The 24326-nt window shown below is 40.7% G+C and overlaps 5 protein-coding genes across 6 annotated transcripts; 1 reads left to right on the top strand and 4 right to left on the bottom strand.

Annotated features, from left to right (window-relative positions):
- The first annotated feature begins 350 nt into the window (after positions 1-350).
- Positions 351-6164, top strand: LOC116386367 (sperm acrosome membrane-associated protein 4-like). Its single transcript, XM_031852495.1, has 3 exons — positions 351-1081; positions 3730-3897; positions 3990-6164. Exons 1-3 carry the CDS (start codon positions 1027-1029, stop codon positions 4217-4219), a joined length of 453 nt encoding a protein of 150 aa, XP_031708355.1. The 5' UTR covers positions 351-1026; the 3' UTR covers positions 4220-6164.
- Positions 2285-16525, bottom strand: msh5 (mutS homolog 5). 2 transcript variants are annotated; one of them, XM_031852490.1, is made up of 26 exons: positions 16014-16525; positions 12713-12820; positions 12502-12625; positions 12265-12345; positions 11915-11968; positions 11680-11801; positions 11461-11570; positions 11136-11171; positions 10894-10976; positions 10742-10787; positions 10260-10398; positions 10070-10132; positions 9845-9973; positions 9654-9726; positions 9419-9528; positions 9194-9274; positions 9003-9090; positions 8841-8908; positions 8087-8205; positions 7747-7873; positions 6938-7087; positions 6585-6659; positions 5271-5417; positions 4923-5060; positions 4754-4827; positions 2285-4666 (listed from the first exon to the last, which is right to left on the bottom strand). In XM_031852490.1, the coding sequence occupies exons 1-26, from the start codon at positions 16065-16067 to the stop codon at positions 4546-4548; spliced, it is 2520 nt and encodes an 839-aa protein (XP_031708350.1). In that variant the 5' UTR covers positions 16068-16525; the 3' UTR covers positions 2285-4545. The 2 variants fall into 2 exon arrangements, with proteins under 2 accessions (XP_031708350.1, XP_031708349.1); XM_031852489.1 differs by having other exon boundaries at positions 12502-12820.
- On the bottom strand, positions 12741-16077 carry LOC116386364 (SPRY domain-containing SOCS box protein 4). Its single transcript, XM_031852491.1, has 2 exons — positions 14365-16077; positions 12741-14283 (listed from the first exon to the last, which is right to left on the bottom strand). Exons 1-2 carry the CDS (start codon positions 15107-15109, stop codon positions 14153-14155), a joined length of 876 nt encoding a protein of 291 aa, XP_031708351.1. The 5' UTR covers positions 15110-16077; the 3' UTR covers positions 12741-14152.
- A 967-nt stretch (positions 16526-17492) lies between the features above and the next one.
- Positions 17493-20589, bottom strand: LOC116386366 (DLA class II histocompatibility antigen, DR-1 beta chain-like). Its single transcript, XM_031852494.1, has 5 exons — positions 20500-20589; positions 20036-20296; positions 18766-19047; positions 18519-18632; positions 17493-18116 (listed from the first exon to the last, which is right to left on the bottom strand). The coding sequence occupies exons 1-5, from the start codon at positions 20555-20557 to the stop codon at positions 18091-18093; spliced, it is 741 nt and encodes a 246-aa protein (XP_031708354.1). The 5' UTR covers positions 20558-20589; the 3' UTR covers positions 17493-18090.
- A 1481-nt stretch (positions 20590-22070) lies between these two features.
- On the bottom strand, positions 22071-23782 carry LOC116386683 (H-2 class II histocompatibility antigen, A-U alpha chain-like). Its single transcript, XM_031853093.1, has 4 exons — positions 23626-23782; positions 23208-23471; positions 22843-23124; positions 22071-22729 (listed from the first exon to the last, which is right to left on the bottom strand). The coding sequence occupies exons 1-4, from the start codon at positions 23702-23704 to the stop codon at positions 22608-22610; spliced, it is 747 nt and encodes a 248-aa protein (XP_031708953.1). The 5' UTR covers positions 23705-23782; the 3' UTR covers positions 22071-22607.
- Between the last annotated feature and the right edge of the window lie 544 nt (positions 23783-24326).

A 24326-nucleotide genomic window follows, 5' to 3' on the forward strand; every position in this document is an offset into this window, starting at 1 on the left:
ACAACAGTCAGAAACTACAACAGTCTTCACATTGCTTAAGAAAAATGGCTAAAAATGATTAATCTGCTGTGCATTTCAGCTCTGTCAGTGCCAGGGATAATGTTGCTCCTGTGTCTTCATATCCATGTGGCTTATAGTTTGATTTCTCAGTTATCGATGCTCTTTGAATCTGACATTAAACTGACCAGAGTATTTCACTGTCGTTACACACATGCTCAACAGCACTGCAGCAACTGAGAATACAAGGCATCTCTGAGGTGTACAACAGTGCTGTTACATCATTTACCAACACGTTTTTTTTTTGCTGCATTGAGAATATAACTGAATCAACCCCCCCCCCCCCGAGAGATTACTGTGATGTGTGTTGATACATATCTATACAGATGGAAGGGAGGCTGTAAGCTGCTTAACCCTGCGCTGACTCAGGACACCCTCTGTTCCTTAAGAGATAGAGGAACATGTATTTATATGAACTGAGTGACTGAGGATCAGCCATCTGGAAAATGCCAGTTTTAAAGAAGTGTTTTTTTGAACTCCCAGACTTTACATGTTACAGCTGGAAGTGAGATTCAGTTAAGAAGTCTTTGAAAAAAAAAAAAAAAGTGAGACGTATCAGCTGGATGACGGAAATGTTTTCCACCACATAGGAGGAGCTTTAACCTTTGTCTACATCTGGCATTCAGTACCTCATGAAAACAGAGGGATGAATTACCAGCTTGGTTTTATATGTAACATTCACGTTGGTGTATCTTCTGGTACAAGAAGCTAATAAACCAAATGACATTTTCTGACACTAAAGGCGATATGAAGTGTGGCGAGACTCCACATTCCACCCCTCGGGATTCTCTAAGTTGCAGCTGTTCCCCCCCCCCCCCCCCCAACGTTGGTTGTTCGACCATCTTCCCTTCAGCCTTTTAGCAGCTGTGAGGTGAGGACAAATACCAGGTCTATTCCTGATCTAATCCAATTTACGGTTTCCTCGACAGACCTCATGGTGCAGTCAATGGAAGAAGCATTCCGCTCAATATGAAAGGACTAATATTCGGTGTTTTTGCCATCATGATGCTCACACCTGCTCAAGGTAAGATGTTTTATAGTAGGTGAACCTCAGCAGCGTCTTCTGTTCTACTACATTGTTGATACTAGAACTTTTATGTTTAAAAAAAAGCATACTTATTTCTGGTTGACCGTTATTCATGAGCAACAGATTATTGCGTATTTCATAAAATTATTAATTATCTTCTGATTAATGTTAATTTCAAATAATTGGGCCTCTTGATTTGTGAAATATCTATTTTATCTAAAGTTCACACTGTCTAATACAACAGCCCTGCAATAAAATAGGGTTGCAATTAATCATTATTTTTTATTATTAATTAAACTTCTGATCCTTTTCTTGATTAATCTATTAATCTTAAATCTATAAAGTAAAAGTTAGCCTTTTGGCCTGAAACATGACTCAAAAGATGAATTGGTCATCATAATAGTTTCTGCGGATCGATTAAGCTTTGCAGCTGTGCGATAAATCCTAAATTCACGAAGGTTATAATGTTCCGTTTTTGTTGGAACTGCTTTAAACTATTGAACAGTAGTTTTGGAGGCTGCAGTGTAATCGTCCTCGTGGTCTAACAGCTGATCCGGGATCCGTGCAGATCACACGTGCGGATAATCACGCTACGTTAATCATCACAGTGAGAAATAAAGTTTGACGGACGATCGTTAGCCGCCATTATTGAGTCAAATATGCCATCAGGACATCTGCATTCATGCTTTGTGTTCGCCGGTCTCTGATAATATTACATTGTAACAACCAGTCCGTGTTTAAACCAACAGGAGAACGAAGGTTCCGTTCTGTTATACTATGATGCGTTCAGGCTCTGTTCAGTGAAGATGAGTATTAGGCGAAGGTAAATTATAACACATCATGATGTGTTCACATGTAATCTCGTAAAATGTACTTTAGGTAAGAACCTTGAATAAATCCAGTGGTTTAAAGATGATGTTTTCACAACAACATAAATAGATATTAGAGATGTATTATGACCTGTTTACAATAAGCTCTAAGCAGCTCATGATACATCATTAAAACTACTCATGACAAGATCTGTTTTAATCAATACAAATACGATCTTTTATTTCCTTATCATTTGAATTGTGTGTTTTTGTGAAAGAAAAAACACACAATAAATTACTATAGCAAAGTAAAAGGATAACATTCAGAATTGTTGATGGTTTACTGGCTTCAGAGCGGTTGAAATGATTTTTGGGATGGTGGCAAAGTAAAATACAATAGTCTGGAGCCTTGTAGACCAGCTGCTTTAATCAAACAACAAAGGGATCATTATCTGCCAATACGAGTCACCAATTATTGTCAATTAGTAACGGCGGTAAAAAAAAGTTATTTTTGCTCCCTTTTATCTTTTGTGCTGATCCGATCTGTGATCAGAGTTTTATGATCCGTTGCACCACTAACCCTCACACACCTGCTCCATAAATGTGGTGAAGGAAATATATAAACACAGTTCAACAGCACCACCAACTTTATTCTCCAAAATGTACATATGCTTTTCAATATAAACCTCTGTCAGCAAGAACTGAGCACGAAAAACATGATCACGGGGGTATGATTTACTGCAGGGGGGTTGCATTAGACTGCAATGGTTAGATAAACTGGCAACTGAGTGCAGATTTAGGAAGTGTAAGCTCTCCTCATAATGAACCCAACTTACTCTTTCATCTGCTCGTCCACCTGAGCTAGCATTAGCTAACAAGATGAGAGGGGATAAGGATTGGTGGTCTGACTGAAACTCATCTTAAGGCCCCGAGAAGGAGATTAGCCTTTTTCCTGGAGCACTGAGGCCAGCCAATATGGCAACTAGCTGTGCTCTCAAAAGCTCCAAAGCTAAACGCCTCAGAGAGATGCTGTGACATCAAAAACTACGAGGATAATCACGTTTTAGTGTCCAAATATGCTGTCTCCACAGTTATTTGAACATAAACCGGCAGAGCGTGAGCTTGAAAAAGGGGGTTTTTCCAGTTACATTTGATAAACAGTTAGAAAACTTTTTGTGCGTTGTCACATATTTCACACTGCCACTGAATTATTAATTGTAGGAAGAAGCCTCCTTGCATTTTCAAGCGTCAACGTGCGACACAGGTGATGTTGCTGTGAGGGCTTGTGCAGTACATTGTGCTAGGAATAAGAAGGGTTTGTCCCACTCCCCGCACGACGTTCTGCTGCCAACTCTTTCTATTAACTCCAGTATCTGTCTGGTTAATAAAAACACGATGCAGCCCTAAGAGATGGACCCTGCCCCTGAAAAACACAAGTCATCCACTCAAAGGAACGCATTCCAGACTGCTGCAGAATAAACAAAATATTTCGGAGATTCTCAGGGTATTCGGCAGAATGTGGCTCATCAGTTTGGCTTGATGTCCTTCAACAGCGCTCCAACACTTTCACACATTCAGCACCCCCTGAATAATTAATGTGTCCAACAACACATTACGTAAATGCCTCGAAATCTGAATAATTCAAAGCTGTTCATCCATTAAACCGTTAATAAGTGAGTATTCTGCAATCTTGGGTGTTTCTTGCAAAACAACAATTAAACAATTATCTTGTTGTGGTTTTCTCATTTGGCAACATATGTTCTGTCCAGATTCATGCCGTTAAAACTTAACTGCTGTATCAAACTGTCCTGTTTCTGTGCTGTTTCTTCGACTCAGGTGAGGAAGAGGAGCAGCTAAAGCAGCTCATGGAGTCAGTGGGATTTGAGGAGGATGAGAAGTTGCTGGAGTGTTTCCGTTGTGACCTGGGCTTCTGGGATACCTGCTACACCACCGAAACCAAGTGCAGCGTCGGCGAGCGCTGCTACACGGGCCGAGGGAAGGCAGGTGTGTTGGATGAGATGATCCTTTATTAGCCCCACAGTGGGGGAAATGTGGCGAGAGATGTTGAACTGACAACCACCGTCTTGTCTTCACAGCGGACACTCTGGACGTTAAGACTTTGGGATGTGTGAAGGCATACGAGTGTGATCTGGAGACCACCGTGGAGCTATTCTCTAACAACACCATCTTTGTCATGACCAAATACTGCTGCGACACTTCCTTCTGCAACTCGGCGCACAAACTTCCAACCGCCACACTTTTATATCTGACCGTGGCTGTGCTGACTACCTGGTACCTCTCTGAAGCCTCAACAGGATCACAGTAAACAAGCCGCTTTTATTTATGTTGTCAAAAGCTTTACACAATTTTGTTTACATAACTAGAAAATACTTCTTTGGCATCAACTAATTATTTTAGAAAGACTTGAATCCAACCAAAGAGAACATCTGTTTGTACCATATTTAACGTGGTACTTCAACCGAAAAACCCATGCAGTAGAATAAATGTTAGACTGTAATATAATTCTTGTCATGTATGTAGAGGTGGAGCATCAGTTAGCTCTCTCCCAAAACTAGCTGAAAACCGTCAACAGTGAACGAACAAACTGACCACAGAGCTGCAGAAACATGTTTGCGGTTGCAGCAGAACAGTTCAGCTGCGGTTCAGCAGCTCCCCAGCAGAGGGCAGGAGCTCCTCCTTCATGAAGTGCTGAAGGTCCAACTCTGTGTCCTCCAGGTCGAGGCTCAGGAACGCCTCCACCAAAGACCTGCACCTGTCGGTCACACCCATAAAAAATAGTTTCACATACACTGCTCTCTTGTGTTGGTTTGTCATTCTGTGTAGCTGGAGGTTAACGAACCGGTTCGCTTGCTCATCCGACGATGCTTTGTCGATACGCTTGATAAGCCTGCCCGTCCTGTACAGTTCAGAGACCTGATCAAACACACACACACACACACACAGACAATTAGTCTATGCGAGCATGCTTCTGCGTGTCTGTGTGTGTGTGTGTGTGTGTGTGTGTTTACCTCCACTCCTCTCTGCACGAGGCTAGTTGGCAGGCCTGCCAGTGTAGCGATGTTGGCAGCATAGCTGGACTGGCAGATTCCTTCCTTCAGTTGGTACAGAAACACCAACTCATCCCCGTCCACTGCTGTCTCTAGAGTCTAACACACACACACACACACACACATTGATACATAACCACATACACAATAAAATAAACGTCTAATGAGGTAAAAAAGTGTCTCATTAGCTAGTTGGTCATTTGGAAGTTTCCTGCAGCACATCAGTTTATTGTCACTGAACACAGTCACAAAATGCTTCAGGCTACACGTCATCATAATGCTAAAGCTCAGTCGAGTATCTGTCAGTACCAGAAGAGACAGCAGGCCAGAGGAGGGCAGCAGGGCCAGCTGCAGCAAACTGTGGAAGTTAGTAGCCAACAGCACATGAGGAACATCCACCGGAGGTTTTCTCAGCCAATGAGACATCGAGGCAGCCAACAAAGAGAGTCCGTCCACCTGAGGGGGAACAATAAACAGTTGTGTTTCTGAGCGAGGACGAAGCTTCTACAGGTCGAACTCGACAGTCTTAATGCAGATTAAGCTCTCTTACACAAACCCTTGATAGCATGAGATTGAGTTGGAGCCACGAATAAACCAATTAACAGAACGTTCCTGCCTATTGTTCTCTGGATAAAAAAATTTTGCCTTCTGATAGTGTACAGTAAAAAAACAGAAAGGCGTGATATGCAAAAAAAAAAATAAGCAGGCCTTGTGGTTAAATGGTACATGTCACCACGTACAGGCAAGGAAAGCTTTAGCTGCTTAAATGTAAACACATTTTATTTGGCCACATGGAGCAGTGAAAACAAGTTGTGGACACAGCATTGACATATTATCGCCTTTAAAGTTGACAGCAGTTACAGATCTGCAGCATTATTATTACTCATTTGTTTCAAACCACCTGACGAATATAAAAGTCAGTGATTTAGGTCTGGTTTTGGTCTCTACCTGCACCTGAGGGAAATATCTGACTCATGAGCTGATAAATGCTTCACTATCTTCACCAGCTTGTCTCTAACTGTGTCTGTCTGCTGATTGGTGCTGAGCAGTGCACATTGGGGTTTTAGCTAAAAACAGCTAATCTAAATATTGATTATAGCTGCTTTCATTATTTGTTGTTAACAAGCTAAGACAGAACTTATTTAACCCACATTAGTCATTTTCTTTTATTGTTTTCTTCTCGGCTCTGCCTCCCACATCTGTATCTCTTTTTAAGATAAATGAAATTGGTTTGGACCTCGTCCGTCCCTCTCCAGAGTAACCTGGCACACAGTGATGGAGGACAGCGTACATGATGTTACTCAGAGTGAACTCTAATGTCTCCTAGCATCCAGCAGGAAATATAGCTGCCAACAAGTATTTATGAACCTATATTCAAAATTGCATTACTTCTTTTGCGTGTAGATGGCGCACATTAATGCCTCAATATCTGCTGGTCTGAACAGCTGCTGCTGTTTTCTTGCTGATAGGTGGCACATGTTGGGCTGACCCGAAGGTCTGTTCGTGCTGCAGCTCTAAAGTGGATAATACTGGATTTGGTTTCAGGCGCCTCACAATAATGACACTGTGTGTCCTTGTTACGTGTATACATATGTACTTAATTCACAAACAAGTTTTTCTCACTGTGTTAGTTCCCTTTCCAAATTCATCGATGAGAACCAAAGAGTTGCCCGTACTGCTGTTGAGAGCCTGGGCCATCTGGAGAACAGAGACACAATGTGTTATACGACATTTTATTGTGAGTGTGTGTGTGTGAGTGTGTGTGATGGCTGTAGGCAGTAGCTGCTTCATAAAAATGTCTTGACAGGTGGAGAGTGGGAGTGGAGCTGGAGGACAGTAGCATTGGAAGTTCACATCTTTTATTTCCTCACCCACACACACTGACACATACACACACACACACACACACACATGCGCACACACACACAAGCTTGTGTGCATAAATGTGTGTGTGTGTGTGAGTGTGTGTTAGGTACCTGGTTGAGGTCAATCATGAAGGTGCTGAGGCCAACAGACACAGACTCTCTGCTCTGCATGCGGGTGAACATCCCGTCCACCAGACCGATCTCTGCCTCCTTTGCAGGCACGTCTGAGCCAATCAGAGCCATGAACACGATCAGACCCACCTGTCAAAGTCAAATCAGAACAAGGCAGTGGTTGGGTGAAAGGGGGGCTGTGGTGTGAACTTAAACAAGTGGGAGTGGAGTCACATCAGCCTAGAAGTCAGAGCTCCTCCTAATGGAGTGTAAAATGAAGACGTTCTCATTAAGAAACCTCATTGTCACGCTTAATTACGGCGCTCTGAATGGGTTTTCTGATTCATTTGTAAAGGACAGCTTCAAGGGTTCTTCTGATACCAGTAATTAATAAGTTAGATAGTTCGGAGAAGGGGAAATCTTGAACATCATGTCAGCTGAATGCTGAGGTTACTATTATCTAGTGCAGCTATAGGCGCTGAAGAAACAGATGTTGAACGCAGATTATGTGTAATTATGCAGAGAAGTATTCTCTCCCACTTTTCCACGCGTCACTGGTCTTTTGTTTCTGAAAAAACTCTCTATTAGTTTTGCTGTATCACCGGGCGTAGCAAAAGATAAGCAATAAAAAAAAGAAATCAAATGACAAGTTCATTTGAAGTGGACAGGAAACTGAAACATGTACAAACTGGGTCACATGTAGAAACAGACAGTGTCACAGTTACACAAAAGGTAGAGCATATCACAGCAAGTCAAGACCAGAAGCAGTTCATCATGGGGCCTGTTGTGTATTGTTCTGACCGTCCCACCTGTTTGAGGTAGATGCTCTTGCCAGACGAGTTGGGCCCGGTGATGATCTTGACTCTGCCCTGCGACTCTGAGCTCTGGAAGGAGTTGGCCACAAACACAGGAGAGCACAGCTCTAACAGCGGGTGTCTAGAGAATCGCAGAATACAGACATCTATCAGTCCTGTACTGCAATGTCATCACAAATAAGAACTCCAGGTTTCAGTGTGTGTGTGTGTGTGTGTGATAAGCAATCAATGTGAGATTAGCTTACATGACATGATACTTTCATGAAAAGTTTGACATTACATGAAGAATGAGCATACCTGGGTACTTGTTTCCATCTAGCGCGTGAGTGCCTACCTGCCCTGTGTAACTGTTATCTTTCTGTGGCTGGCCAGTTTGGGTGAGGTGTAGCCGTACTCTTGGGAGGCGGCGCTCATGGCCATCAGACAGTCCAGCTCGGCAGTGAGATCCAGAACCTACAACAGCACACACATTTAACATCCGGACGGCCCTGAGCAGAGAAGTTTTGACCAATGAAAGAGCAGCAAGTGATCCCAAACTTAAGAGTGTTGGTTGTACATGTACAAAAGAGACAGAAGCTGTGTGTTTAGTCAGGTTTTGGTGGGAAATGTGAGTATTTGGAACCCATTGACCATACAGATGAATGACAAAGAAGTGTTGCAGGAGCAGTGCGATCATTTTATTTGTGTGTTTGTTGCACAACCCCGCGATCAGTTTTTATTAGGAAACTCATTGTTTAAAAAAGATTAATTTAATTGCTTAGTTGCAAAAATAGCTGCAACATTTGAACCACAGCTAGAATATTGTCAACACAATTATTCATCATCTGAACTTAATACTCATTCTGCCCTCAAAAATAACAATAAAATCTGCAATAGTAGCGCGGCCATCTGTCACGAGACAAACACCACTCCAAAATAAGTCTTAATGGGATCATAATCAACATGTTCAACACAACGCACACCAGGAACAGATGTTAGCTAATCAGAACAAACTCCACTTGCACAGATTGACAACAATTACTTTCATGCACACGATCATTTCATCAGAGTCATGTTTCAAACGCTGGGACCTGGAAGTGCACACCGACCTTGTAGAGCGAGGCGCTCCTCTCAAGGATTGCGCTCTGCAACTGTGTCATCACTGCCGTCTCCATATCTGAAAAACAGAAAGTGTAAGATCATGAAAGCCTTCAATGTCAGGTACACAGCTGTCAGGTGAAAGTTTTCCATCAGTAAGAAGGTAAAAGGACCTCTAATGACACAGTGCAAGTCTCCTAAGAGGTCGTCCAGCTCCTTGGTTCTCTGGCTGCGGTAGTGCAGACGGTCCTCTGACAGAAACTAGCCCACATAGATGCAAGGAAAACAGTATTACAGCACATGAGTGTTTGTGATTTTGAAGAACACAAACAAAAAAAAAATGTTGACAAGATCATACACAAACCATAAAATCAAGCCCCTCTATCTCAAAATCCTCTTTCTCCACCATGCTGGGCAGGCGAGGGACAGAGAGCAGGAATCCAATCTGTAAGGAGAATTAAATAATGACACATTGACCCGGGTGTTTCCACCAGTTATACAGTAAACAATGTGGGCTCAAGCCAGATGACTAAATAAAAATGTTAGATAATGTTAATGAAAGATAGCTGTGTTGACATGATGCTCAGACCAGAGGGATGTAGATGACGCAGCAGGAGGGAATGCGAGCGTCCAGGTGTTCCAGCTCTCTTCTGGCAACATCTGTCAGGAAGTCAGACAACCCCATCATCCTTCTCTTCTCTGACAGAGGGAGGGAGCATGGTTAAACACTTTAAATCAACCGCCATGCAACCGTATCAACACAGGCTCAAAAACACACGGTGAGATTTGATCAGGCCTTTTTTAACCAGCACGGAGGCGCTTACTCTCATCGATTGCTGGGTCTACGTTCGGTTTGATGGTGAAGCGGTTCTCAGCTATGCTGGTTTCAAAATCCACCTACAAATCAAAGATGGAGTCACACTCATTAACACTGCAAAAACAATGGTGAACTACTGGCAACAAAGGCCAGGAGATTTCCCAGATTTGCAGCTGTGTCATTTTGCGTGAATCTCACAACTCGGCTGATGAGGGAGGCAACGTGGTGGAGGTCATCAGAGAAGCCTTCACTGATATCACGAAAGAGATGGATGGACTGAGGCAGGTGTCGCACCGTGTCCCTGATACACACCACATTGTACACCGTCTGACAAACACACACAAACGCGACTTTTTTACACATTTATTCAACAGGCCCTGTCACACGGATATAAGGTGTGTGTGGTGAAACTGTTGCTCCAACCTTGTAGAGACTCTGCCAGTCGGACACTTTAGTGTGAGAGAGAGACATCCTGCGCAGAAGAGTCTAACACACACACAAGCACACACACACACCTTCAGGCAGTCATCATTCCTTAGTTCACACAGCATGTAGAGGGATAAACGATCACAGATTTGGAGGAAAAAAAGAGATCATGAGTCGGAGTAGTTACTGGTATGTTACTGATGTTGCGTAGCGACGACTGCAGGGTGCTCAGGGCGTCGGAGTTCCGAGGTGACGTAAAGAAACGCATCACTTCCTGTCTCCTGTGTAACACGGCCAGGTCCTGTGTTGGCCGCAGAAACCACTGGCTGAAAGAGGAGAGGAACCCACGACCACTTATGGTGCTTTAAAGCAAATAGTACAAAACTAGTATACGTTACATCTTATCTCTGCTTCAGAGTTAACCAGATGTTGTGTGTATGCAAAAAATAATGGTTGTAGTAGTGGTGGTGCTACTGTTACACAGCATGGTGGTGAAGTCTAGTTTAACTTAATACGGAGGACTTGCTAAAAGAAACAACAGCCTTCTGTAATAAAATACTTATTTTCACTTTTGATGAAGTAAAGGTTCATTCATTATTATTTTTGTTGTGATAAATGACATCAAAACATTTAAAAAGGACTAATAAAAAGACCACAGATGTTTCTCACCGTAGCAGTTTGGAGCCAAACTTGCACCTGCAGCGGTTCAGGATCCCTACAACACACAACACGAACATGAATCTCTTGTAAACACCAACAGATAAGACAAAGAGAAAGAGAGAGTAATGATGTCCTGATTTGCCACTTTCAGGGCCGCATACCATAAAGACTGAGTCCTTCCTTTTCCCCAGAATGCAGCTTGTACACTGATGGGTGGAGTTCTGATTTGAAGATCTGCAGAACACTGAAACAAATACAAAGTCCATGTTGATGAACAGCTGCACTATAGGTTTTAGTTGTGGAGCAAGGAACAACAAGTGAGACATTTGGGAGATCAGCGTCAGCTTTAAGGGACATGCGTATGTCGGGTAAAGATAATCTTTGTAGTAGAGAACAGTCTTACCTGTAGGTATCCGGGTCAATGCAAACAACACCTTTACTATATTGTGAAGAAACAACACACATTTCAGAGAAGCATCATTTATATTCACGAAAACATCTGCATCTCAGAAGATGGTCATCGAGTAGATGGTACAGAGAAATGTAATACTGTAAATGTACATGTACTATGAAACACAATGACACAAATGCACACCGCTAACACACTAAAATCTGTGTAACTAAATACAGAGTGGTAAAAAAAACATCCCCTCATTGACAAAACTCTTTTAAGGTCCCCATTACGTGTTTGTGTGTGTGTGTGTGTGTGCAAAGCTACATTGTCTTACAGCGTGTAGGCGTTGAACTGTAGGATAGGAACTCCAACACTGCTGTCTTCCAGCTCCACTCCCACTCTCCTCCTGTCCAGACATTTCAGCAGAGCGCCCACTGCCCTCAGCTACCCCAACGGATGTACACACACACACACACACAAAAAAATGATTTTGTGTTTTGAGTTTGTGATCGATGGACTGATGGATAGGATGACGTGTAGACAGCTGGCTCACCATCAGGTGTGAGTCAAAGGAGATACAGGAGGAGAGGTAGGACATTTTGTCTCTCTCTGAAATGGAGGCAGGAAGGAAAGGCAGATGGGCTGAAAGCAACCTCTGCTTACCGACCTCCATACCTGCAAAATCAATCCGTTCATTGTGGGAAAAACATGCTAATTAAATGCAAAAACATAAATTCCTGCCTAAAATTGATGAGGGTATTGGATATTATAGGTGTGCGTCTGTTTACCAAAGTCCACATATGGATAAGTAACAACCTCTGGTTTGTAGTCTGGGTTTGAACCTGGGATACAACAGAGGCAAGTTTAAAAAAAAGAAATTCAAAAATATGTTGAGTGAAAGTTATTGTTAAAGTAGTGTTTTCACATGACATAATTGTGTCAGTAAAAGCCTTTTAAAGCTGTGTATAATATCTGTATCACTCTTCTCCCTTATCACACTATCTGGCTGCGGTGTCGAGCATCCCTAATCTCATTTCATTCCCTTGACCTAGAATCTACTTGTTTCATATCGTGTGAAAACAACATTTTCTGTGTGTGATATTTCTCTGTCCCATGCTGGAATTCTCTCAGCACTCACCAAGTTGTTGCAGGAAGCGTGTCATGCAGCGCTCCTGCTTTGCACTAGTAATTATGACCTGGGGACTGACCTCCTGGAGGACTAAGTAGAAAAGAAAAGAGGTACGAGACACATACAGGATAGTAAGGCAAGCACAAATGTCAGTCTCTAAACATCAAAATGGTTTATGAGCTATTGAAAATACATGAAAAGCATGAAGAGACTGAACTTGTGAAACAGGCTCTGTGTGTTGTTTACCTCTGGCCAGCAGGTGGAGGTCGTAGTTGTCAGGAGTGTCTCTCATAAAGTGTAAAGAGGAGTCCTTACTGTCATAGAAGCAGAGGCCCATCTGTCCATGCTGGGCTAAAACACTCAGTAAAACCTGGTAATACAAAAAATACAGGAGTGTGCATCTGACTGATGCAAGTATATACTGCTCTGCCAGTGTGACTGTGACATGTAAGTTTACTGTAGGTGAGTCTTCCTCCTCTTCTTCATCTCCATTTATGCCTGGTGGACCAAAGTTCAATCCTCCTCCTCCTCTCAGACTTTCCAGTTCTGCCATAACCAGTTCATTCTAGATATGAACAGTCAAATACAACTAATGATTTTATAGTTCATTTGACTTTATAAAAACCACAATCATTACACTGAACTTGCATGAACAACATTTGTTTAGCTAGTTCGCAGTCGAGGGTAATAAATCAACCAACAACGGTTAGCCGCCATTTAACATAATGGCAGCTAGGCGAGTAAGCTAACGGTGGCCGTTAGCTAACGGCTAACGTTAGCCGTTACCTTGAGCCGAGCTAGCCAACGTTAAATACCGTTAATCACAGTCTAGTTATCTATGGAAAGCCGTTAACTAACATACAAGAGTTACTTACAGGACGGGTCGGGACTATTTATAGTAACGTTGATGTTGAAGCGTAAGAATAGTTGGTAGAGTTGATAATAAGCTCTTCTGTGACAATGTTTGTGTTAGTTTTCAGGAGAGCAGCTCAGTTCCTTTGTGATGTTGCCACGCAGTAATTATTTTATACTTCTAAAGTCTTTACTACTTCTCACCCTTTAAAGCCTGGATGTTGGGAAAAACATGATAACTACACTATAATTAAAATGTTATTTATTTATTTTATTTGGCAGCTGCTGAGCTAGCAGCCAGAGAATCTGAGTCATCTTTAATTTAACCACAGATGCTCATTTAATTAAAGATGCAACTGAATTTATGCAGTTTGTTATCATTGAGCAATATAGGTTCATTCTGAAATTGAATTCATTCATAGTTTCGTTTCGAGTGATTGTTTATTATATAATTTATATATATATAAAATATAATATTATTTAGAATAAAAGAAGCAACCGTTTCATGTCATTTCAGGCATCATCAATGTGTTTTATGTTAGTTTTATAAATGAGTTTAATGTCAAGATTTAAATCAGAGATCTGAGGCTCTCTGACCTAAACGGGCCTCAACTCAATGTTAATTTCCTGTAATCTGGCCATTTCGTAACTTGTTTGGTGTAATCATGCCTCTCTTTTATTATTTATTATTTCTTCATTATAATAATTTGTCCCTTGTTACTGAATGTGGTTTATGTTTTTCTCATTCACAAAATAATTAAAACTGTAGAACAGTAATAATGACAAAGTTAAATTCAATGGGAGTAATTTATTATAAACACAACGAAACAAACAGAAAGAAAATTCCTCCCAGCTCACTGTTAATGCTTTGAAACCTCAGTGAAATACATATTATGTTGTAATAAATAAGACAATATATCCATTTGTCTGGCTATAACATGTGTGTACATAATTTTTTCATATATAAATCTATAAATTCTTGGTACACTTCAGTGATTGACAAAATGTTTCCTATTGTTTGCGCTTGTGCATGAATACGTGTACATTAATGAGTAGAAAGCAGGTAGTGCTGGAGACAAGGGGGTAGAGGCAGTTTGTCCATTTCAGTGTGCCTCTGTTGCCCTAAAATGTGTCGAATTGACAGTCCACATAGAGCCATCAAGGCAGGGGGATCACCTGGGAGGGAAAGAAAAAGTGTTTGTGTTTTAACGACTCAGATCTAACCAAAGCAGATCTGTGTAAACACCTGATACTCACGCGTGGCGCCGTTCAGGTATCGTAGTCGTATGCTGGCTCCTCCTCTCACGCTGCTTACTGCTGGGAACAGCTCCACTCCACGAGGGAGGTCTTTGAAAGCAACATCAAGGAAGCTGCCATCAACAACAAACCCCAGAGTCCCTGCGTCGGCGTCCAGGACCAACAGGATGCGCTCAGGGATGGGAAGAGCTGTCTGTGCCACCTTTGTGTGTGATGAAGTGGAAGACGGTGTCCTAAAATCCTCCACAGCCTCAGAGTGGCATCTCCTCCTTGTTCCTGGGTAAGGTCTCAGACTCTGCCCAGCATGCCAGAGCTGATTGGTTTTGAGTTCCCAGCCCCAGGACTGTGAGTCTCTGCCAATTAGCACGTTGTACCCCGAGGCCTGCAGAGGGCAGCTCTGCCTGGAAATGCCAATGACGGCGTGACTACCTCTGGCGTTGGGGCTCCACAGCAACTCCCAGACATGAAGCCCACTCTTCACCCCCATGTCTGCCCTCACCCCGTCGCTGCTCAGCTCAACAGGTGAACGTGTCACTTCCTGTTTGCATGTCGACAGCAGGAAGTGAGGAGAGCGGTGCACTGAGCTCCAGTGTGAGCGACTGTCTCCTGGAGCAACCGGAAGAGAGTTCAAAATGACAGCAAGGCGAGAGGATGTCGGGACAGCCAGAGGAGGGAAAGCTGATGAAGAGGAGAGCGGGCTACTGTCTGCCCTGCTGCACAGCCAAACTGACAGTGAGACACCCATTGAGCCCAACACACCGGCAGAGTCACTGCCAAGTATCGTCTGTGAGAAGACGACAAGACACTACTTTATACACGGGGGGAGAAAGTATTTACTCTCAGCTCCAGTCAGTTCAGAGTTAATATAATATGTGGTAAAAGTACCCTACAAAAATATAACCTAGTAAACATAGAAGTTTGACCTTTTATACTAAACAGAAAAGGGCTGCAACTAAAGATACTTTTCCTGATTGGTGAATCTATATTTAATAAAGAACTATGGTGGAATAAAGGACAGAACACAGCAGAATAAGGTACGTTCAGTAGTGGGACAAGTATTCAAACCTTTTACTTAAGTAAAAGTAGGATACACTAATTATTCCATTATAAGTATTCGAAACTGCAATTGAGTATGGAAGTGCTAAATTGACTTTAAGTACAAAATTAAAAGCACCCACTATTCAAGCAAAATGGTCTCTGTCAAAGTTATAATGTATTAAATTATTGGTTAATCATCACTGATGCATTGACATTTAACATTTTAACGTTAAGCAGATATTTTATATACTGTTATGGTTTTTGCATTTGCTGTGTAAAACATTTTATCTTCTCATTAAAGGTTTTTAAAATATATATTGGCCAAGCTGTCAGATAAATGCAGTGGAGTTAAATGTAGTGTATTTGCAGTACACATATGAAATTAAATCACGTATCAAATTGTTCTTAATTTCCACCTCTGGCTGAGGTAGAGTAGAATAAAGTAAGATATACAAATATGGTGTATTAAAATAGCGTGGAAGTGGAGCCAATAAATAAGTAGAATAGTAACAAAAGATAGAAAGTCTCCACGTGCACACATTAAAGGTGTCTTGGGTTATTTCACCTGTTGCAGCAGGTCATTAAAAACAATCAGTGTCTTTAAATCTTACCTGCTGTCCTGCTGAGTCCCTCTCTGTGCCCGTTGAACGCTCGTTTGCAGACATCCTCTATCTGTGTATTTATAACGGGCTCTCATCAAGCATCTCCTGCGTCTTATCGCGGCTCGGTAACGTAACCGCTACCCACGTTCCGGTGTTTTGGTTGTGTTATTCGGGACGACCTCCGGGACGGGAACAGCACAGTCCATATCTGACTGACGCCAGACAAGAGCTGCGGTGACAAGGACGAGATATCTCATGACGTGTTTGTAAACTGAAAAGAAACCGCGGCGATAACGTTACGCATCCGCCGTCTTGTAATGGAGGAGATCACGAGCTATTATCAAATTTGTATCTATTTTTTTTTTATCGCGTTCTGTAATGAATGTAAACGTAAATGGCGAAACACACGACGAGGATCAAACTCGGGCTTTTGTAGAGCAAGAAGAGGAAAATAAAATAGAAGCCAAACCGACTCATTATTCCAGAGAGCGCAGGCGCATGAAGAGGAACGGTGAGCAGGGAGATTTAAACCCTGGACGCTGTCTTCGAGAAAACATGGACTTACTGGTCCAAAATGTCTTTGGCAAATTTAAACCTATAGATAAATAGCTGTAAAAATGGCCAGGAACGTTCATACGCACAAATTTGCTCGCCTCACGATTTATAGAAAAGGCACGAATTGGGTCGAGATGGTTTGTCATTTCTTTTAAAGTGGGCCCCCAGACAAAAAGTTTGGTAAAAACTGAATTATACGATAATGAAAAAAAAACACGATTGCAAATTGCCCTTCCATATCTGTCACCCTAAAAACCAAAAGAGCTTCCACAAACCACATTACACGAACACAATAAGGACGGGAACTTGACTGAGCATCAAGAAAACCAGTCTGTCCCCTGTAGTGTGACCTAGCAGAAGACAACCCATGCAGCATGTGTCAAGTCACTTTTTGTTTCTTTTCGTTCCTTTTTTTGTTTTCTGATTCCTACCCACAATCCCTTTCCCTCTCTATATGTGGTGTGAGTAGTAAACAAGGTTAATGTGTCCAATCTGTTCAGCCTTGTTGAGGGCTAACAGCCATGACTGAGGTTTGTATTGCCCACAAGCCTGACCTACTTCCATGCAAAATAAACATGAGGAAGGTAACTCATTTAATGATTTGTCTGCATAGAGATTGGATTTTATAAGAGTCCTCGTACAAATCTCCACAGGCCGCTCTGACTTCAGGTGTCTGCTTTGTATTTAAAACCAGTAAGGCAGATTATTGAGGCAGATGTCTTTGTCTTTGTACTTCTTTCAATGACAACCTCAACCCGATAAGAAAGATAAGGAAAAACATGTCAAAAGATAAATGCTTGTTTGTTGATTCTGCATGAGGAAGTTCATCAGCACACAGATAAGCAAAGCTCCTGTAGTTGTAGCATGAGTGCTACAACTACAGAATCTTTTTTTCCTTGTTTATATTATGTATCAAATATCATTCCTTGTCTTCAGTTGTCCATTTTATTAAATCCTGTACGAAACAGTTTAATTCATTATCCAGTTTGGCTGTATTTTTACAACCTTTTACTCAAAAGGAAAAACACAAGACAAGATTTACACAGTAGATATGATGTAGCAGACAAAAAATATTCTGTTGGACTTTAGCGTATCTGGAACCTGCAGTTTTATCTTTGTACTTGAGTTGACGAATACTAACAGGGTGACATTGGTCAGAAGTGTGTGTTTGATATATTATGACTGATATACGTATATCCAGTAAATCTAGTATGTCAGATCATGTGACACCTTACATTTGTAGTAGACAGAACCATAGCGCTGTGTATACATTTTTAATTAACTTAATCCAAAATGAAACAGCCATTCCCGTCGTTGATAATGTGAACATCAAAATATTACAGGTATAGTCAAACCATTTCATCGAAAAAATAAGGTCTTTTAAACTATAATAATGTGTACAGTTCAAATGAAGTGACTCCACGCCTTCTTATTTATTCCATCCTCTGCCATTTTGGTGAGATTTCCAGGGTCGGATCATTTTACATTTTGTCTTGTATTACATACGTTTCAGCCAACGGGGCAGGCTGCCTTAACCTGTTGGCACCAACACTCGGCCTAGAATAAGAAAAAGAAAAAGAAAGTCACACATAGTTGATTTTGAGTCATAATAATTTGGTGTTGAGACGTGTTGAAAACTAGAAGCTCTACATGAACTCTGATGGATTTTGCACAAATAAATACTATTGATGTTGACTTTCATGCTCTATGATTTAAAAGATGAAGAAATTATGAATCTTTTCTGACAGAAATGCATCAATGCAGGGATGTCTATGAGTTTCACTTTAGACAACAGTGATGCAATGTTACAGTGGCATCAAAAGCAGAATGGTCTGTTTATGTCTTTAGTCTTAATAAGGCCTATTTACCTCTACAGTCTCTTTGCCTCAGCTGCTAACACTGTAGGTCTAAAGAATTTGATTCCAATAATCTTTTGGTTAATTTGATCTTTTCTCTCACCAGCGTTGTTCTTCTTCTTGTAGTAAATCAGCCCAGCAACTAAAAACACCAGACCCAGCAGCAGCCCTGCTGTCCCGACAGCGATTTTGTTCCTCTGTGACTCGTTTGCTGGGTCTGAAAACACAAATTTTCACAAACATTAAATTAGATTTCCGTACTGAACATTAATAATTATTTGAAGTCATCTACCGTAACGCTATTCAAACGAAGAGATCTCTGTTAAGAACACCTCCTGTCACTCTCTTACCCCACTCATAAAGCTTGGGCCCCGTGAGGCTGGCATGCTCCACTCTACAGGTGATCTTCTCTCCAGGTCTGGGTGTAAATTCCAGATATGAGTGTATCTGGTAGAGCCAATTCCCATTGGGCAGTTCTTCAGTGGACGTCACATCAGATGTCACAATATTTCCGTTCCTCAGCCAAGTCACTCTGATTTGTTTGGGATAAAAGCCGTACGCACTGCAGACCAGCATGCCTGGATGTTTGCTGCCTGCTGCCTCAACTGACCTCAGCCTGACGGAGGGCTCCACTTGGTGAAAAAACCCACAGACAAACAAGTTGGCATGAAAGAGCATAACTGTCACTTATACGGCACTAATAATGTTGAGAGTTTGGGTAATACTTAAGAGAACACCCACAAATTACTGTGTAAATATTTTGTTCATATGGTATTCCAATTAAATACTTCATGGGTATCAATAGGAGGCAGAAGAAAAAGGCCTGTGCGTTCCTCCTAGGGAGGATAGCCGCTATGGTTCCGTTGTGGAGGAGAGAGACTAAGGCTACATCCACACTCTGACATTTATGTTTAAATCCGGGGTTTTGAAAACAAAAACGATCCACGTCCACACGGGCATTTCAGCATTGTTTTCAAATGATTTCACTGAATTTGTGTTTTTTTTTTGAGACACCCCTGATAACACCCAGTTCACAAATGCATGTTTTTCAACAAGGAATGATCTATAGCCCATCAGATGTCTCCTTCATTTTCAACCAATCACATGAGTGTTCCCCCACTATGGTATACTCCTACATACTCGGGTAGGGAAGGAAGTGGAAAGGGAAGGAGGAAGCTAGTCAGACAGCTAACGTTAGATTTGGTTGTACACCCAGGCCTGCTGTGGGCACCCAGACGGCCGAGTAAGCCAGGGACGACCCGCGCTGGGGAGCTGAAATTATTCCTGAATGCTTTTTAAAGAAAGTTGGTAAAAACATGAATATGATGAACTATTCCTTGTACAGTCATTTGTCCAATATACATCAATACTGTTACTTTATCCCTTAATTATTAAATAGGTATGCAGTAATTTAGAAGATACTTGCATGCACTTACTAGTTTATTTCTTCCTCTTAGACTCAAAGTTGTTAACCCCTTATTCCATGAATTCTTAACTTGTATTTGTCCTGCTGTAGGTCCCCAGTAAGTATTTTATTGATACCACATATATACTAAATAACTACACCGTAATTTGCAGGCTGTAATCGAAAGCTTTATCAGTTTCAAAACACAAAGTCACCTGGTTTTGAATGGAGATCCAATACGAATGGTATCTGGGATTTGCATTTCTTCTCATTCTTTTTTCTTTGTTTCATTAAATCAGGGCTTTTGTTCAGGCCATCTGCAATATCTCTTGCTCTCTTTGTGTAGCCGGTAAAATTTCCCAAAGTGCTGTTGTATTGGATCAGAAGTAACTTGTTGATGCAGTACTGCTCCACATAAACAACGTCCTCTAACGAAGTAAACTGGCAGCGAACCAAAAAATGACCAAAAAGAGCATCTGTAACATAAAGCCAACAAGTATTAGATCATTTAGAAAGTAGCTTGTTCTTGTTCATGTCCGATTCACACACGTTGATATGTAGCAGCTTTTTTATTGATCTTGTAGCAACTGTTTTGCTCTGTCTATCTTGTCAGTGTGCTGTTATGAACAGCAACACAAATAAACAATGACAGCTTCTATTTTAGTGTTAGGTTACTTACCAGCTCTGGAACATGAAAGTAGAAGAAACAGCAATGAAAAGAAGCTGTGAACATGCATGGTTACTTCTGAGAAACATTAGAGGAAGTGAATTTATCTCGCACTGGAAACATGAGGAAGTAAAACAGGACAGTGCTCAGCAACATTTGTGTAAACAGGTGTGGCAACAAGTGATTTTAGTAATCTGACACCTCCAATCATTCACCTTTATTTTTTTCAATTTCATCTGAATTATTGAAGTAATTCATAATTTGATGTCAGCATTGGTGGCTGAACTGACTCATTTGTATTTAATCTTGAATTAAAGCAAGATGGGGCCGCGGACGGCAGCCTCGGTGTGTTGGTGCTCATTGTTTTGTGTTGTTTCTGTTGTAAATACTGTTTTCTGCTGCGATACCCGGAGCTCTTTCACCAGAGATGAGCTCATAAACATCAGGGGAACAACTCCAGCAGACTTACTTCCAACTTTTATCTGTTTGTTGTGCACTTTATTTTATATTCTTTTATATTCTATTGTAAATTTTAATATATTTCTATCTCTCGCACTGTGTTGATTGTTTAATGTTATGCACCACAAGCCACGACAAATTCCTTGTATGTGCAACATACATTGGCAATAAACGGTTTCTGATTCTGATTCTAACAGCACCTTTAGTGGTTAACTGCATTACATTTATGGATAATGCATCACACAGCACAATCAAATATCTAACCTATATCTGACGTGCAGATAATGCTACAATACAAAATGCATGACAAGTGAAAGATCTCCATGTAAGATGTTACTTGAGAACAAATCTTATCTTTACTTATCAGAAATAATTATTTAAATGATAGGACATTTTGATTGTGTAGCTGGTGGAGAAGTTTAGATTAAAGAACCTTAAATACAGTTTTATAAGTTAAATTTAATCTGTAAACAGTAACCAACGCTGCCCCATTATAGTGGAGTAACAAGTACAATATTTCCCTCTGAAATGTAGCACCTCGAAGTTATACTTAAGTATAATTCTTAAAGAAAGTGAACTTAGTTTATTTTCATCACCGCTTTTTACTTAAGGACAAGAAAATGATTACAGTCAACCACAATGTCTGTTGTATATATTCTCATATCTTAAACAACTATAGATGCAGTTTATCATCGTGCATTGTGTTTCATTACAGGAGATACATATTGTCCTCATCACTATGCACTACATTTGAAAAAATAAGCTGGTCCTCACGAGCAACAAGAAGTGAACTACATTCTGTCATTTGTATTTATAAAGGTCTCCTGCAAAATCAGCTTCATTACATCACCTCACATCCTATTATCTCAGGCGCTCTTTCAAAAGAGATCTTGAGAATGATTACCTGATTAAATTAGGGTTATTTTATGTACAAAATAAGTTAGTGTAAAATTGAAACCTCAATAAAATGTAAATCTAAGTTACAGATAACAGTGAGCCAACAGACAGCATGTTACACGGTAATGTTTAAATCAACGACACTGTAATATCAAGGGAAACAAAAATGCCAATAAATGAATCACAAAGAAGTTGAATCAATAGTTTATTAAGATTTTAAGGACCAATGTGTAAATCCAAAGCTCTTCCTGACATTTAATAATGTCAATCATACAATATTGATCAATTTTTAGTATGCTGTTAGCTAGCATTAGCTACCAGAAGCTACTGGTCATACCAGACCAAGTGAGGCTGAAGCAGCAAAATCCCTGAATGTACATAGTGGAGTAGAGGTGTGTTTTATTGCTTATGAATTCAGCATTTAACTCTAAAGACAAAGAATGTGTTATTTATTCCTTAAAAAGTTACATTTTCCCTCTAAAAAAGTAAAATATATTCTAGCATATGTACAGTGTATTAGAGTGTGTCCACATGTGTGTAGAGGAAATATGTGTTTGAACAGTGTATATCTTTCACATGTAAACTCCATTTAATCTTCATTTAGTTCATTCTTCAATGGGCCACAGCAGGCCTGATATTCAAACCTCTCTCAAAGACAAATCACAGTTTAAAAGATGATAAACGGTGCACTCCAAAATTGTTGTTGTAAAATGCATGTGCACCATCATCACTTCCATGTGTATAATCTTTCTAAAACAGAGAAATCAATGTCCATGGTGTCCCTTAACTATTAAAAATGTTCCAACTGCAACTCCCAACAAGCCCAGAGACAGGCCCACTCCACAGAAAACATCTAGTCCAAGACTGGGATGACTGAAGTCAGGTTCTGTGGAGAAAGGTAAGATTATATGTATCATTGCAGATGCAAAAAAAGGATTTTACAACAAATCATTGTCATACTTTGATATTTTAGTGGCTTCTCTAGATGAAAACAATTACCCCAGATCTTTGTTTGCGGCCTGTCCAAAGCTAAGTGTTCAACAGTGCAGCTGTAAATGTCTCCCTCCTTTGGTGTGAATGTCAGGGTTGTGAACTGGTGGAAGGTTTGATCATTATTGGGATAATAGCGACTGAGTGACACCCCCTCGGACACCAGACGGCCGTTTCTGGTCCAGCTGACTTTGATCTCAGGTGGGTAGAAATGATTCACAAAGCAGGTGAGGATGTTTTCAACTCCCCACTGAACTTCTTCTGAAGGGTAGAGGATGCTCTCAGGGGGGTCTTTAGTGGGTCAAAAGACAATTAAAACCGTCATCAGCTTTTTGTCAATCACATTACAGAGAGAAATGTTGAGGTTAGCTTACCCATTTCTTCTGGTGGATTTTTCTCCTCCGCTTTGTAGATTGCAAGAACTGCTGTACATGTGTTCCTGTTTTTCTTAGCATTTCTAAATACATTCAAATTCTCAAACATTTTGCTTGGGTCGTCAATAAAAAATCTGGGAATACTGTAAACAACCTCCTTTCGGTCAAAATCCACGTATAAAAGCTCCTCTGCATCCACCTCAAACTGCGCTTCAGCTGTCCCATTGTCAAAGCAGCCCACAATATAGAGAACTTCATGGGGAACTGAAAACAATAGAAATACGGAACATTATACATGTATTTGTATAAACATTTAATGACAAATATCTACAGCAAGAGACTTCTATGTGATCCTGTCTCGGTTTCCATAAGTAGCATGTTACTAGAACCACGTATTAAATGTGAAACTCTTTCTTACTTTGCGAAAAGGCACAGAAACTGTTGATCATCAGGATTATGAGAGCCGAGCGCTTCATGTCTGAGCCGCAGGTCTTCATTGGTGGAGTCTCTTAGTCTGGAAAAATACTTTTATCTGTTGCCAAGCTGCACTTCATATGTAATCACAGGAACAGATCGTATGCAAAACAAGGAAACTCGTGACTGTTGTTAGACTTCCTTTTTATGTTAATATTAGTGGAAACAACCAGTCTAACCTGTTTAGTAGGAAATGTGGCAGCGGTTGTGAAAAGACATAAGCAGTGCAGATATTTGTTTTGAATCTACTGCAGTGATTACCAACCTTTCTGGCTTGTGAAGTAAAATGTACTCACACTCCTTCATCATAGATTGCATATATACTGCGTATGTTATGAGCAGTGATTTATTCATTTGAATAGCTTTTAGAGACCAGAAGTTAATTAAACTAGTATATCTCAATAGAAAAAACTAATAATGAGAAATCTAAAAAAAGTGTGTACAATTTTGTGAAGCAAAGATGTATGGTGTCAATATGGTTGTATTGTTTTCTCAAAGAACATCTGCAGTTATTAGGAGAAGTGGTGGTTAGTTGTGGTTGGTTTACTCATGTGTGCCATACATAGGAGTTTTTTTCTTATTGGAGTCAAAGTAAAATAAGTAAAAAAACAAACAAACAAATAAGACAACTCTGAAAGATAAAAA

This window comes from Anarrhichthys ocellatus, unplaced genomic scaffold, assembly GCF_004355925.1.
Source record: "Anarrhichthys ocellatus isolate YVR2014 unplaced genomic scaffold, GSC_Weel_1.0 scaffold13, whole genome shotgun sequence".
Taxonomy (NCBI): domain Eukaryota; kingdom Metazoa; phylum Chordata; class Actinopteri; order Perciformes; family Anarhichadidae; genus Anarrhichthys; species Anarrhichthys ocellatus.